We start from the raw sequence: 15615 nt of genomic DNA, 5'->3' as shown, positions 1-15615 counted from the left end.
TCATATTTGACCTACCAAAATGAACCACCTCACACTTACAACAGGAATTCTGCAGATGCTGGAAATTCAAGCAACACACATCAAAGTTGCTGGTGAATGCAGCAGGCCAGGTAGCATCTCTAGGAAGAGGTACGGTTGACCTTTCAGGCCAAGACCCTTCGTCAGGACTAACTGAAGGAAGAGTTAGTAAGACATTTCAAAGTGGGAGGGGGAGGGGGAGATCCAAAATGTAGGAGAAGACAGGAGGGGGAGGGATGGAGCCAAGAGCTGGACAGGTGAATGGCAAAGTGGATATGACAGGATCATGGGACAGGAGGCCCAGGGAGAAGGAAAAAGGGAGGGGAGGAAAACCAGAGGATGGGCAAGGGGTATAGTCAGAGGGACAGAGGGAGAAGAAGGAGAGTGAGAGAAAGAATGTGTGTATAAAAATAAATAATGGATGGGGTACGAGGAGGAGGTGGAAATTGTTGGAACTCGGCAATTAATGCTTTGGCACAGACGAGATTGGCCGAATGGTATTTCCCTGTATTGTGGTGTTCTATGACTCTAATGCCTTCACAATCCCTTCAGCTACCTCTTTCTGAACCCTGGGGTGTTCACCTTCTGGTCCAGGAGTCCTATCCACCTTCAGGCCTTTCAGCTTCCAAAACACCTTCTCTCCTTGGTAAAAGCGTGTATCCTCACTTCTGCCCCAGATACTCCTGAATGTGTGGCACTTATGTAATCAATTTAAAGACACAATTATAGTAGGTAACTTCAATCTGCAGGAGGATTGAGAAAGTCAGATTGGTGTGAGATCGCAAGAGAGGGAATGTATTGAATGCTTATGAAATAGCTTTTCAGAGCAGCTGATGTTTGAGCCTACTCGGGGAACTGCTATCTTAGATTGGGTGTCGTGTGGCAACCCAGATCTTATTAGGGAGGTTAATGTAAAGGAACCATTAGAAGGCAGTGATCATAATATGATTGAATTCCTCCTGCAATTTGTGAGGGAGAAGCATAGGTCAGATGCGTAGAATCACAATAGAATAAAGGGAATTGAATTGAATTGAATAATATTTATTGTCATTATACATCGGTACAATGAAACTCTGTTTGGCTTCCCCTCAGGCAATTAAATAAACAGTAGATAAAAACAAGACAGTAATAGAAAAACAATATTAAATAGAGAAGTAACAGAAAGTAAATTACACCAGCACCAGAATGTCACAGTAATGCACAACAATGTGTGCATGTGTGTGTGCTGACAGTTTCAGTCATTGTTCTGTGGGAGTGGTGTGATGGAGGCCACCGCTCTGGGACAGAAGCTGTTCCTCAGTCTGTTTGTTCTGGCTTTTAGTGTCCTGAACCTTTTGCAGGACGGCAGCAGGTCAAACAGGCAGTGGCCGGGGTGTGTGGTGTCTCTGGTTATGCTGATTGCTTTCCTCCTGAGTCTGCTGGAATAGATGGTGTCCAGTCCTGGGAGCTCCATCCTGACAACCCACTGGGCCGCCTTCACCACGCGATGCAGGTCCCGTCGCTCAGCGGCTGTGGAGCTGGCATACCACACTGTGGCGCTGTTGGTCAGGATGGTTTCAATTGTGCTTCTGCAGAAGTTAAGCGACAGCTTTTGTGGGAGTTTGGCCTGTTTCAGCTTTCTGAGGAAGAAGAGTCTTTGTTGCACCTTTTTAACAAGCAGCGAGGTGTTGGTGGTCCATGTCAGCTGTTTTGACAACGTAACTCCAAGGAACTTTAGGTTTTCCACATTTTCCACTACCTCTCCATGTATATGGGGGGGGGGGGGGAGTGTATTCTGTCCTTTGATCTCCTGATTTCCTGATGAGAGGCGATTCCCCAGGTGGATTGGAGAAGGATCCTGGTGGGGATGACGGCAGAGCAGAAATGGCTGATGTTTCTGAGAATGGTTCATAATGTACTGGATATGTCCTGTGGAATTAGTTCTCGAACAGCGGGGCTAGGCTACCGTGGCTGACAAAAGAAGTTAAGGACGGTATGAAAGTCAAGGAAAGTGCACATAAGGTAGCAAAAGTGAGTAGCAAGTTTGATAATTGGGTAGCTTTTAAAATCCAACAACAGGAAACCAAGAAAAAAGCTCTGTGAAGGGGAAAGGTGAAATATGAGAGCAAACTGGACAATAATATAAACCATGATAAAAAAAACGTGTTTATATTAGACCACTGGAAAATGATGCTCATGAGGTAGAAATGGGGAAGAGTTGGTAGATGAACTTGATGGTACTTTGCATTTGTCTTCTCCGTGGAAGACACTAGCAGTGTGCCAGAGATCCGTGAGTGTCAGGGAGCAGGAGTGAGTGCCATTGCTATTACAAAGGAAAACGTGCTAGGTTCCCAGGTTCTTCAAGTGGATCAGTCACCTGGACCAGATGGACTACATCCCAGAGTCCTGAGAAAGGTTGCTGAAGAGATAACAGATGCATTGCTCATGACCTGTCAAGAATCACTTGATTCTGGCATGGTCCCGGAGGACAGGAAGATTGCAAATATCAATTCACTCTTTGAGAAGGGAGGAAGGCAAAAGAAAGAAAATTATAGTCCAGTTAGCCTCACCTCAGTGGCTGGGAAAGCGTTTGCATCTATTGTAACAGATAAGGTTTTGGGGTACTAGGAGACTAATGATAAAATAAGTCAAAGCCAGCATAGCTTCTGCACAGGGAAATCTTGCCTGGCAAATCTGTTAGAGTTCTTCGAAGAAGTCATAAGCAGAATGGACAAATGAGAGGCAGTGTACATCTTTTACCAGGATTTTCAGAAGGCATCTGATAAGGTGTCACACATGAGACTGCATAACAGGATAAACTTCAGAAGAAATACTGGCATGGATAGAGGAATGGCTGAAAGCCAAGAGGCAGCGAGTGGGAATAAAAAGAGCCTTTCCTAGTTGGCTAGCAGTGACTAGTGGTCTTCAGGGATCAGTAATCAGTCCGCTACTTTTCACATTGTTTGTTAATGATTTGGATAATGGAATTGATGGCTTTGTGGCAAGGTTTGCAGATGATACAAAGATAGGTGGAGGCGTTGGTAGTGCTGAGGAAGCAATGCGATTGCAGCAGGACACAGACAAATTTGTAGAACGGGCAAAGAAAGTGGCAGATGGAATACAATATTGGGAGATGTACGATAATGCATTTTGGCAGAAGGAACAACAGTGAACTATTATCTGATTGGGGAGAAGGTTCAAACAACAGAAGTACAGAAGGAAATATGAGTCCCCAGGCAAGACTCCCAGAAGGTTAATTTACAGGTTGAGTCTGTGGTAAAGGAGGCAAACACAATGCTGGCATTTATTTAAACTGAAGTAGAATATACAAGCAGAAAGGTAATGCTGATACTTAAAACACTACTTAGGCCGCACTTAGGCTACTGGGGACCCATATCTCAGAAAAGGTGTGTTGTCATTGGAGAGAGTACAGAGGATATTCAAGAAGATGATTCCAGGAATGAAGGGGTTAAGATATGAGGAGCGTTTGCCAGCCTTGGGCCTGTACTCCTGCACTGACCTATGTTTAATAAACGCGGGTGGGGTGGGGGTGTTCAATCTCACTGAAACCCACCGAATGTGGAAAGATCTCAATGGGTGGATGAGGAGAGGACTTTTCGTATGGTGGGGGTAGCCATAACAGGGGGCACAGCCTCAAAGCTGAGGAGCGACCTTTTAGAATAATTAAGGAGGATTTTATTTAGTCGGAGAGCAGTGAATCTGTGGAATTCTCTGACACACACGGCGGTGGGGGCCACGTCTGTGGGTAAATTTCAGGCAGAAGCTAATAGTTTGCTGATCAGTCGGGGCATTACATGATATGCCGAGGAAGCAGGTGCATGGGGTGGAGTGAGAACCGGGATCAGCCATGATAGAACGGCGGAGCAGACTCGATGGGGCTGAATGGCCTAATTCTGCTCCTATGTCTTATGGTCTTATACTGCCAGTGTCTTACACAGTGAAGATTGACACAAAACACTTACTACATTCAACCGCTGTTTCTTTGCTCTGTTACTAACTCGCCAGCATCATCTTCCAGCGGTACAATATGAATTCTTGCCTCTCTTTTACTCTTAATATATCTGAAAGGCTTTTGATACTTGATATTATTGGCTCACTTACCTTAATTTTTCACCTTGTCTCCCCTGTGTGTTTTTTTTAGTTGTCTCCTGTTGGGTATGTAAAAGCTTTTCAATCCTCTAACTTCCCACCATTTTCTTGCTTTATTATATGACCCCACTTTTGTTTTTATGAAAAATAGGAGAAAATCTGTGGATGCTGGAAATCCAAGCAACACATAGACAAAATGCTAGAGGAACCTAGGAGGCCAGGCAGCATATATGGGAAATAGTAAACAGTCGACATTTCGAGCCGAGACCCTTCATCAGGTCTGGGGAAAAAAAAGATGAGATGTCAGAGGAAGAAGTGTGGGGGTTGGAGGGGTGGAAGAAGTGGTAGGTGATAGGTGAAACTGGGAGAGGGAGAGTAGCGAAGGAAAAAAACTTCTTAGGATCTAATTTCCTTAACGATTCTCGAAAGATCATTGCTAATGCATCCACATCTCTTCAGCCACCTCTTTCAGATCCCTGGGGTGTGCACCATCTGGTCCAGGTGACCTACTTACCTTCAGACCATCTCTGTTTCCCAAGAACCTTCTCCCGAGTAACGTAACTTTACACATTCTGACCACTGACCTCTGCGACCTCCATATTCCTGCCAGTGTCTTCCACAGATATGAGTGATGTACAATACTGAATGGAGAGAGTGGGTCCTTTTTCTCTTTACTTTGGTAACCATACAGTCAAAGTAAGAATTATAAAGCTCAATCATTTCATTGTACATTGTGTACTGTTTGTTATTTCAGCTGTCACGTATTCTGTGATGGAAATGAAGAACCAGCAGAGATGGAAAACACTTTGAAGTCCAGTATTGTTCGAAACTCATAATATTTATTTGTAACTATGCAATACAGTATTATAAATGTAGATAAATCTAACAGGTTAGTAATGATTACATAAAAGTAAGTGTGGAATATATATGTATGAAAAACCAAGCTTCTTTAATTCTAGCAGTAAAAAGATACAGTTTTACAGGAACTTCAGCAATAGCTTGAACCTTGGCCTGTCCAGGAGCCAAGTGGCCTTGGCCCAACATATAACACAGATATGTACAAACAACTGTAAAATGGCCAAACTCACTTTTAGTGAGGTTCACAGTAAGACTGGCCTTGGAAAATCTGTCAAATAGTTTTTCTACAGCTGCAATCTGCTCTTCCCATGTGTCATTCAAGACCAATAAATCACTGATATAAGCCCCTGTGTTTACTAAACCTCTAATCACAGAATTGATCATTCTTTGAAATGTCCCAAATGCTGATTTCTCTTTAGCCCTCTCTGTTAAGGGAACACCCCAGTATTCTTTTAACAAGTCAAACTTTAAAAGGTATTTAGCCTTCCCCACTCTATCAATACAGTCATTCATTCTCTGTCCTTGTTCTTTCCTGTTTCTAATTTCTTCAACCATTTTCCTTTCTTGAAAGTTCTCTCTGTGAAGGTACCATTTCATGGGCTGGGCTGAATTCATAATGACGTGATGCACTGCACCTGTGCTCTATTTCAAAATACCAATTAGTCCTTTCGCTAGTTGTTGCAGTCTAGGGTCCAACTGATGGACCTTATCAGTAATATTTTCCAAAACAATGGAATTCTGACATCTGAGTGAGAATAGATTCAGTGGATAAACATGTTTTTCCACTCCATTATCAGATTCCACGACTCCATTTTGTTCCATAACAATTCTCCCAGCTGCAATTCTAGCAAACAAGTGTTTTATTTTGATTCGACCATTTTGTAAACTTTCCTTTGCAAGGACACAAAGCTTACTAAATTTTCCCAGAATTTTAAAACAAACTTAAACACACTGACACATTTTTCTCAATCAGACCATAGTTCTCTGAGTAGGGTCAAACGTCCTTTTGGCCTGTAACTGAATACAGGTTTCAACAAACTACCCTCCAAAGCCTTCTGAATCGAATCTCCAACAATAAATAAGAGGAGGGGAACCCCTTCATCCCAATTTTTCCCATTTCTCACACAATGTGTTTTAATCATCGTCTTAAGAGTTGAGTTGAGCCGTTCCAAGGCTCCCTTGGACTCTTACATCTGTAGATGACACCATGTGCTTAGCTTCTAATTCTGTAGCTATCCCCTGGAATGCTCTCAAAGTAAACCTACAACCCTTTTTAAATCAAATTGAATTTCTTTGGGCAGACCTACCAGTGGGAAAAACTTACTGAATGCTGTTACCACAGTCTTGGCCAGGGTGTTTTCAAAATACACTACTTCAGGGGACCTAGACACAGCACACATAATTGTTAACACATACTGATGACCAGCTGCAGTCTTTTGCAATGGGCCTACACAATCCACTATGACCCCAGGAAAAAGATTCACTAAAAGCAGATACCGGTTTAAGTAGTGTTACCTGAATAACCTGATTAGATTTCCCCTCCACATGACAGGTATGGCAAATCCTGTAAAAATTCACAACATCCTTCCTTGAACTAGGCCAGTAAAATTCCTTCATAATCCTGTTCACTGTCTTTCTCACTCCATGAGGCCCACCGAAAGGCACACTGTAAGCCATGTTTAAAATTTCAGCCCTGTAAATTTTCAGAACCATCACGTGACTTGCAGGCACAGTGGCTGGTCTCCACCTCCTCATCAACACCCCATCTTTATGGTAATATCCCACTGACTGTCTCTGAACCTCTTCTCCTATGAGAGCTATCTCCTTTAAAGCCACCATTCCAGAATCTCCCTTCTGTTCTCTGTAAATACCTTCCTCAATAAAGACAAGTCTTTCCCATACACCTTACTCTCAAAGTCCTGCCGAAATCTGGAAGGTAGAAAAGTCTGTGATACATCATTATAATTTAAACCTCTGGTTTTCCTACCGTAGGCCTCAACAGCAGCTCTGCTCATCAGCTGAATTGCTGAAACACTCTTATCGTGGAGAGCTGTCAACATGTCTCCATTGCTTACTAAACTCAGCACCATCATCAGGCTTATGGGAACCATGTATACATTATGGAAGAGACCAAACAATCCGTTCATCAAATTTCTCCGACTTATCTCCATAATATTACACTGAATTAGCTTGCAGGTGCTGAAGTGTCCAAACAAAATTCCACAGAGTAGCACATCCTTGCTCGGCAGGCCTTTGTCCCGCAAGCAGGGTCAAAGGTCGCGCAACCAATCCAAACTTTTCCAGCACTTTATCCAAAAGTCCAGGAACAGCACTTTTCCCATTATTTTCAGCAACACTGACCTCACCAGAACCCACTTCTTCACCAGCCTTTAAACCACGGTCTAATACAAGTAACTGAGAATCCTCACATTCCACCAGTACCAAGGTTAACCCCTTATTCACTGAACCAAGATCATCTGACACACAAAACCTGCATTCCTTTTCAACCAAGTCAGGCACCTCAGATTTTAACTGAGCTTTAACATAAGGTTCAGAACCCTGTGAATTCACAGGTACTTCCACAACCTGAACACATTAAATCGGGACAGCTGCCTCTTCTGGGCTGTCATCATTTGTCCCAGTTTCAAATTCAAGGTCACCCCGAACCTCCCAGCTATTCTCTGGCAAATTCTTTTTGGGAGTAAACTCAACCTCGTGGGTTAAAACTTCTTTATCTGCTTTCTTATCAAACCCCTGCAGGGTAGCGGCATCCTCTGCATCAGGGTATGCCCTTACATCATCAAGAACACAACTTTTCAATTCATCACACAAAACAAGCCCTTCCGAGCTGTAAAAATCATCAGGGTCCAACACTAAACCTCTTTGCTGCAACTTCCCTATCTTTTCCAGCTTGAACCGCTTCTGCTTGTCGTCTGCCACCTGATCTTCACATTGCCATATCTCCATCTCGGCTGTCTCTGTCTTTCTGCCTCTTCTCTCTGTTTTCCTACCCTTCGCTCTGTCTTGCTGCCTCTTGTCTACATCTTGCTGCCTTTCTAGCCTCTCTCAAGCCGTTTTAATTTCAATTCATGCTCCATTCTTAATTTTTCCAACAGAAGCTGAAGCTCATCCTCAATACTAACATCCATTTCTGCTGCATTTCCACACAACCAAATCAAACGGGATTTTCCCCAATCAATTCAAACAAGCCTCCCAACCAATTTTGTTCATAACACTGATGCAGGCCCCAATTTTGTAAGAGGTCCAGGGTTCATATCCCGGACGAGCCCCAATTTTGTATACGTAGCCCGTGACGGGAAGAAAGAACCAGCAGAGATGGAAAACACTTTGAAGTCCAGTATTGCTATAAACTAATAATATTTATTAGTAACTACGCAATACAATAATATAAATGTAGATAAATCAAACAGGCTAGTAATGATTACATAAAAGTAAGTGTGGAATATATATGTATAAAAAACCAAGCTTCTTCAAGTCTAGGGGTAAAAAGATACAGTCTTACGATGATAAGTAAAGTTCAGTTCAGTTCAGTTCGTGGTATTGAGTTGAGTAGTGATGGAGAGAGAGGGAGACAGAGATTTGAGTCTTCAGGTGAGCTGATGCCGTTGATCTTCTCGTTGTCCTTTGAAATCCTTTAAAAGTCACCGACTGTGACTATAACAAAGGGGACTGGTTTTCTGTGGTGGAGCTATCCCTCAGGCAAGGGTGGACACATGGACAACTCCCCACGAGTCAACCCTTTTCCTCTTTCCACTGCAAGAGCGATGGATCGATCCTCCAAAACCCAGTTTACCTGCGGGCACAACAATGCTCATTCAGTGTCCAAACATGTGTCTGAGGTCTATCATCTGACCTATTTTATCTTCCCGTGCTGAGCGTCAACTATCATTCAAATAACTCTTCCATTCTCTCCCTGTGAAAGAAATCCAAGCAGGCAAAAATCCTTGAAGAAAGTGTCAACAACCTGCCAAAAATATGACATCAAGTGTCCATTAAATAATACCGCCTTCGGTTACAATTGCAACTTACGAGCTGCTCGGTGCTTTCTCCAACTCAGCAGAATGCCTAAAGTTAACGAGTTCTTTCTTGTGCCTTAAAGTGACAGTCCCACAGTTAGTCTTTGTCTCTCTCTCTTTCAAAACAAGCTATCGATGTTAAATATCTCTCTCTCTCTCTCTTTTCAAAAGCACAGTTAATAGGGGTAATCGAGCACAGTTCATAGGGGTAATTCAGGACCCCGTCACACAGGGTACTGATTTGTAACAGGGGACACATCATGCAGCATCCACTCAAACGAGATTTCTGAAGTTGGGCCGGGCTGGGGGACTATCACCCCCTATATTACGCTGCCAGCCGAAGCGCGAGTTAGATAAGGTTAGATGACTGAGTGAATCGCTTCCCACATTCACAGCAGGTGAACAACCTCTCCCCAGTGTGAACTCAGTGATGCACATTTGGTTGATATGGCTGACAGAATCTCTTCCCAGAGTCTGAGCAGGTGATCAGCCTCTACCCATTGTGAACTTGCTGGTGTCTCTGCAGTTGAGATGACCAAGTGAATCCCTTCCCACAGTCTGAGCAGGTGAATGGCCTCTCCCCAGTGTGAACACGCTGATGTAATTTCAGATGAGATGACTGTGTGAATCCTTTCCCACACTCTGAGCAGTTGAATGGCCTCTCCCCAGTGTGAACACGCTGATGTAACTTCAGATGAGATGACTGTGTGAATCCTTTCCCACACTCTGAGCAGTTGAATGGCCTCTCCCCAGTGTGAACACGCTGATGTCTCTGTAGGTGGAATGAGCAAGTGAATCCCTTCCCACAGTCTGAGCAGGTGAACGGCCTCTCCCCAGTGTGAACTCGCTGATGTACCTTCAGTTCAGATGACTGAGTGAATCCCTCCCCACACACAGAGCAGGTGAACGGCCTCTCCCCAGTGTGAACTCTCTGATGTACCATCAGATGAGATGACTGTGTGAATCCCTCCCCACACACAGAGCAGGTGAACGGCCTCTCCCCAGTGTGAACTCTCTGATGTACCATCAGATGAGATGACTGTGTGAATCCCTTCCCACAGTCTGAGCAGGTGAATGGCCTCTCCCCAGTGTGAACTCGCTGATGTTCTTTCAGTTGAGATGACCGAGTGAATCCCTTCCCACAGTCTGAACAGGTGAATGGCCTCTCCCCAGTGTGAACTCGCTGATGTACTTTCAGTTGAGATGACTGAGTGAATCCCTTCCCACAGTCTGAACAGGTGAATGGCCTCTCCCCAGTGTGAACTCGCTGATGTACTTTCAGTTGAGATGACCGAGTGAATCCCTTCCCGCAGTCTGAACAGGTGAATGGCCACTCCCCAGTGTGAACTGACATGTGTACCAGTAGGCTGGATGACTGAGTGAATCCCTTCCCACAGTCTGAACAGGTGAACGGCTTCTCCCCAGTGTGAACTGACATGTGTACCAGTAGGCTGGATGACCGAGGGAATCCCTTCCCGCAGTCTGAACAGGTGAACGGCCTCTCCCCAGTGTGAACTCTCTGATGTACCTTCAGTTGAGATGAGCATGTGAATCCCTTCCCACAGACTGAGCAAGTGAACGGCCTCTCTCCAGTGTGAACTCTCTGATGTACCTTCAGTTGAGATGAGCAAGTGAATCCCTTCCCACAATCTGAACAGGTGAATGGCCTCTCCCCAGTGTGAACTCGCTGATGTACTTTCAGTTGGGATGATGTAGTGAATCCCTTCCCACAGTCTGAGCAGGTGAACGGCCTCTCTCCAGTGTGAACTCGCTGATGCACCTTCAGTTGAGATGAGCAAGTGAATCCTTTCCCACAGACTGAGCAGGTGAACGGCCTCTCCTCAGTGTGAACTGACTTGTGTATTAGCAGTTCGGATGACACAGTGAATCCCCTTCCACATTCTGAGCAGGTGAACGGCCTCTCCCCAGTGTGAACTGACTTGTGTACCAGCAGTTGGGATGACCGAGTGAATCCCCTTCCACATTCTGAGCAGGTGAACGGCCTCTCCCCAGTGTGAACTCGCTGATGTACTTTGAGTTCAGATGATGTAGTGAATCCCTTCCCACAGACTGAGCAGGTGAACGGCCTCTCCCCAGTGTGAAGTCGTTGATGTAACTTCAGTTTAGATGACCGAGTGAATCCCTTCCCACAGTCTGAGCAGGTGAATGGCCTCTCCCCAGTGTGAACTCTCTGATGCATCTTCAGATGAGATGACTGAGTGAATCCGTTCCCACAGTCTGAGCAGGTGAACGGCCTCTCTCCAGTGTGAACTCGCTGATGTACTTTCAGTTGGGATGATGTAGTGAATCCCTTCCCACAGTCTGAGCAGGTGAACGGCCTCTCTCCAGTGTGAACTCGCTGATGTACCTTCAGTTTAGATGAGCAAGTGAATCCCTTCCCACAATCTGAGCAGGTGAATGGCCTCTCCCCAGTGTGAACTCGCTGATGTACCTTCAGTTGAGATGAGCAAGTGAATCCTTTCCCACAGACTGAGCAGGTGAACGGCCTCTCCTCAGTGTGAACTGACTTGTGTATTAGCAGTTCGGATGACACAGTGAATCCCCTTCCACATTCTGAGCAGGTGAACGGCCTCTCCCCAGTGTGAACTCTCTGATGCACCTTCAGTTGAGATGAGCATGTGAATCCCTTCCCACAGACTGAGCAGGTGAACGGCCTCTCCCCAGTGTGAACTCGCTGATGTACCTTCAGTTTAGATGAGCAAGTGAATCCCTTCCCACAATCTGAGCAGGTGAATGGCCTCTCCCCAGTGTGAACTCGCTGATGCACCTTCAGTTGAGATGAGCAAGTGAATCCCTTCCCACAGACTGAGCAGGTGAATGGTCTCTCTCCAGAGTGAACTGACTGGTGTGTCAGCAGATCGGTTGACCAAGTGAATCCCTTCCCACAGTCTGAGCAGATGAATGGCCTCTCCCCAGTGTGAACTCGCTGATGTACCTTCAGTTTAGATGAGCAAGTGAATCCCCTCCCGCAGTCTGAGCAGGTGAACGGTCTCTCTCCAGTGTGAACTCGCTGGTGTGTCAGCAGATGGTATGATTGAGTGAATCCTTTCCCACATTCCGAGCAGATGAATGGCCTCTCTCCAGTGTGAACTCGCTGATGTACCTTCAATTTAGATGAGCGAGTGAATCCCTTCCCGCAGTCCGAGCAGGTGAACGGCTGCTCCCCGGTGTGAACTCGCTGGTGAGACATTAGGTCAGATGATCGAGTGAATTCTTCCCAACAAGTTCAGCAGACAACCAGCCCCTGCCCAGGGTGAACTGACTGGTGTGTCCACAGATGGAAAGACCGACTCAATCCCTTCTCACACACAGAACAGGTGAATGGCCTTGTCCCAGTGTGAACTTGATGACGTACCTTCAGTTGAGATGACCGATTGAATTCATTCCCACTGTATGATCAGATGAATGGATTCCCCCCTGTGTAAAATGACGGGTATGCCAATCGGTCTGATGATCGAGAGAATCACTCCCCATCATCTGAGCAGGAGGGATGATTGAGTGAATGCCTTGTTTCACTTCTTCCACTGTATGGTGCAACTGTAACGAAAACCATTTTCCCCCGGGATCAATAAAGTATGACTATGACTATTAAATATCTGGACAGAGACAGCAAAACTGGTGTGTTCTGTTCGAGATTCCAGTAGACAAATTCCTTGTCATTTTTAACCTGTAAAAAGATTTACAAAATCCATCAATCAGTGTTGGAAAACCTTTCAGATGAGGTCACTTGAGTTGTTAAAGTGTATTCTCGCATCACACTATTACAGTGAAGTTCAACCCAAGTTGGAGAGAGAAATCATCTTCTAACTGGGCACAGAGCTGGGATCTGGAATGACCATCAAATTCTCTGATGCTCTTCCTGTCTCTATAAGAATGGGGCATTTCTGCCATCTCCAATCTGTGACCTGACTCAGTTTGACTCTCTCTATTGGTATTATTCCCTGTTCCCACTGAGCTGCATGGGTTCCTGGCCCCACAGTAACTGAAACACTCTCACACAAATAGCCGGCAGTGCATTCCACGCACCTACCACTCTCTGTGTAAAAAACTTACCCCTGACTTCCCCTCAGTATCTATTTCCAAGCACCTTAAAATTATGCCCCCTCGTGTTAGCCATTTCAGCCCTGGGAAAAAACCTCTGGCTGGCCACATGATCAATGCCCCTCATCATCTTATACATCTAAAAAAGTCTCTAAACATAAACAAGGAAAGTACACATTGCTTTGAGGATTTGTAAGAAGTATACAAAATTATGAGGGTATAAACAGGGTAAATGCAAGCAGTTTTTCCCACTGAGGTTGGGTGGGATGACAACCAGAGGTCATGGGTAAGTGGGGAAGGTGAAAATTAAACAGAAACATTTGGAAAAGCTCTTTACTGAAATGATCGTGAGAGTGTCAGCACAAGTGGTGAATATGAGCTCGTTTTCACCATGTAAAAGTTGTCTGGATGGCAGCCTGGATGGTGGGGGTATGGAGGGCGATGGTCCCAGTGCAGGTAGTTGCAGATTAAATGTTTTTTTCGGCATTGACTAGATGGGCCAAATAGCCTGTTTCTGTGCTGAACTTCTCCATGTTTCTATGACAGAGCAGCTGGACAAACTGGTCTGGAAGGGAAAAGGTAGGAGTGACAACGGAGCAGCGATGGCTGGAGTTTCTGGGAGCAATTCGGGAGCTGGGTGATCGATACATCCCAAAGAAGTGGAAGCATTGGAAAGGCAGGAGGACACAACTGTGGATGAAATGAGAAGCCAAAGCCAACATAAAAAGCAAAGAGAGGGCAAACAAAAGAGCAAAATCTATTGGGAAGCTTTTAGAAAGCAACAGAAGATGACTAAAAAAGATGTCAGATGAGCTCAGGGGGTGGAATTATGATATTGTAGTCACTAGTGAGTCTTTGTAGCACCTAACAGTCTGAGGCATTCAGAGGAACAAAATAACCGGGGCCTCAATATCTCTTGAAAACCAAGGTTCCCTGCATCAGTTACCTTTCAACTTTTATTTTGATAGGCACATACAAACTCTACACCCTCAAAACTTTACTTCTGAAGAACTCCCACTTACCAAGTACTCCTTTGCCAGGAAACAGCCTGTCCCAAACCACACTTGTCAGATCCTTTCTGATACCATCAAAATTGACCTTTCTCCAATTTAGAATCTCAACCCGTAGTGCAGACCTCCCTTTTGCCATATTTACTTTGAATCTCATGGCATTATGATCACTAATTTTGGTCATCAGCCCTGGATCATTTCCTAATAGCTCATTGCACACTTCTATGTCGGGAATTCTCCGAACTGATTAAGGGCACATTTGGCAACCTCTAGCCCCTCGACATCTTTTATAGTATGGGAGTCCCAGTCAATATATGGTAAGTTAAAATCACACCTTTGTTTCTTGGCATGGTCTGCAATCTCTCTACAAATTTGTTCCTCTAAATCCCTCAGACTGTTGGGTGCAACCAAGTCCCAATAATGGCTACAATATCATAATTCCCTGTCCTGAGCTCATCTGGCTTTCCTACGATGCTTCTTGCATTGTGATATACACAGCTCAGCACATTCATCGCTCCATGCTCAACCATTTGATTGCTGACTCTGTCTGAGGTCTGAACAACATCTGACTGGTGTCAAGAAAACAAACCCTCGCTCATTGTCACAAAAACAAAGGAGCTGATTGTGGATGACAGGAGGAACAGAGACAGGCTAACCCCTGTTGACATCAATGGATCTGGGGTTGAGAGGGTGAACAGCTTTAAGTTCCTCGGCATAAACATTACCGAGGATCTCACATGGTCTGTACATACTGGCTGTGTAGTGAAAAAAACACAGTAGCACCTCTTTCACCTCAGATGGTTGAAGAAGTTTGGGACGGGGCCCCAAATCCTAAGAACTTTCTACAGGCACACAACTGAGAGCATCCTGACTGGCTGCATCACTGCTGGGTATGGGAACTGTACTTCCCTTAATCGCAGGATCCTGCAGAGAGTGGTGCGGACAGCCCAGGGCATCTGGAGATGTGAACTTCCCACTATTCAGGACATTTACAGAGACAGGTGTGTAAAAAGGGCCCAAAGGATATTGGGGACCCAAATCACCACAACCACAAACTGTTCCTGCTGCTACCATCCAGGAAACGGTACCACAGCAAAAGGACCAACAGGCTCCGGGACATCATCTTCCACCAGGCCATCAGACTGATTAATTCATGCTGATACAATTGCATTTCTATGTTATACTGACTGTCCTATGTACAAACTGTTTATTATAAATTACTATAAATTACACATTGCACATTTAGATGGAGACATAACGTGAAGATTTCTACTCCTCATGTATATGAAGGATGTATGTAATAAAGTCAATTCAATTCAATTCACCCTCCCCACTATCTGTTCTGTCAGTCTGGCTCCCATTCCCCCTACAACTTATTTTAACCACATCACCCTCTCCCCACACTAGCACTAGCGAGCCTCACCACTGGGATATTAGTCCCCTCTTGTTCTGTTCCCCTCACTAACGAATCCCCTCTCACCCCTTTGACTTTCCTCTGTCAGTAATCCCCCCAACAGTTTCTAAAGTGGACCCACCTGTTG

The 15615-nt window shown here is 45.0% G+C and overlaps 1 protein-coding gene across 1 annotated transcript; it reads right to left on the bottom strand.

Annotated features, from left to right (window-relative positions):
* Positions 1-9147: 9147 nt before the first annotated feature.
* On the bottom strand, positions 9148-12904 carry LOC134341498 (zinc finger protein 850-like). Its single transcript, XM_063039368.1, has one exon. It carries the CDS (start codon positions 12211-12213, stop codon positions 9496-9498), a length of 2718 nt encoding a protein of 905 aa, XP_062895438.1. The 5' UTR covers positions 12214-12904; the 3' UTR covers positions 9148-9495.
* Between the last annotated feature and the right edge of the window lie 2711 nt (positions 12905-15615).

The sequence above is a fragment of the Mobula hypostoma genome, unplaced genomic scaffold, assembly GCF_963921235.1.
Source record: "Mobula hypostoma unplaced genomic scaffold, sMobHyp1.1 scaffold_100, whole genome shotgun sequence".
Classification (NCBI taxonomy): Eukaryota; Metazoa; Chordata; class Chondrichthyes; order Myliobatiformes; family Myliobatidae; genus Mobula; species Mobula hypostoma.
This window is presented reverse-complemented; position numbering and strand designations above follow the sequence as displayed.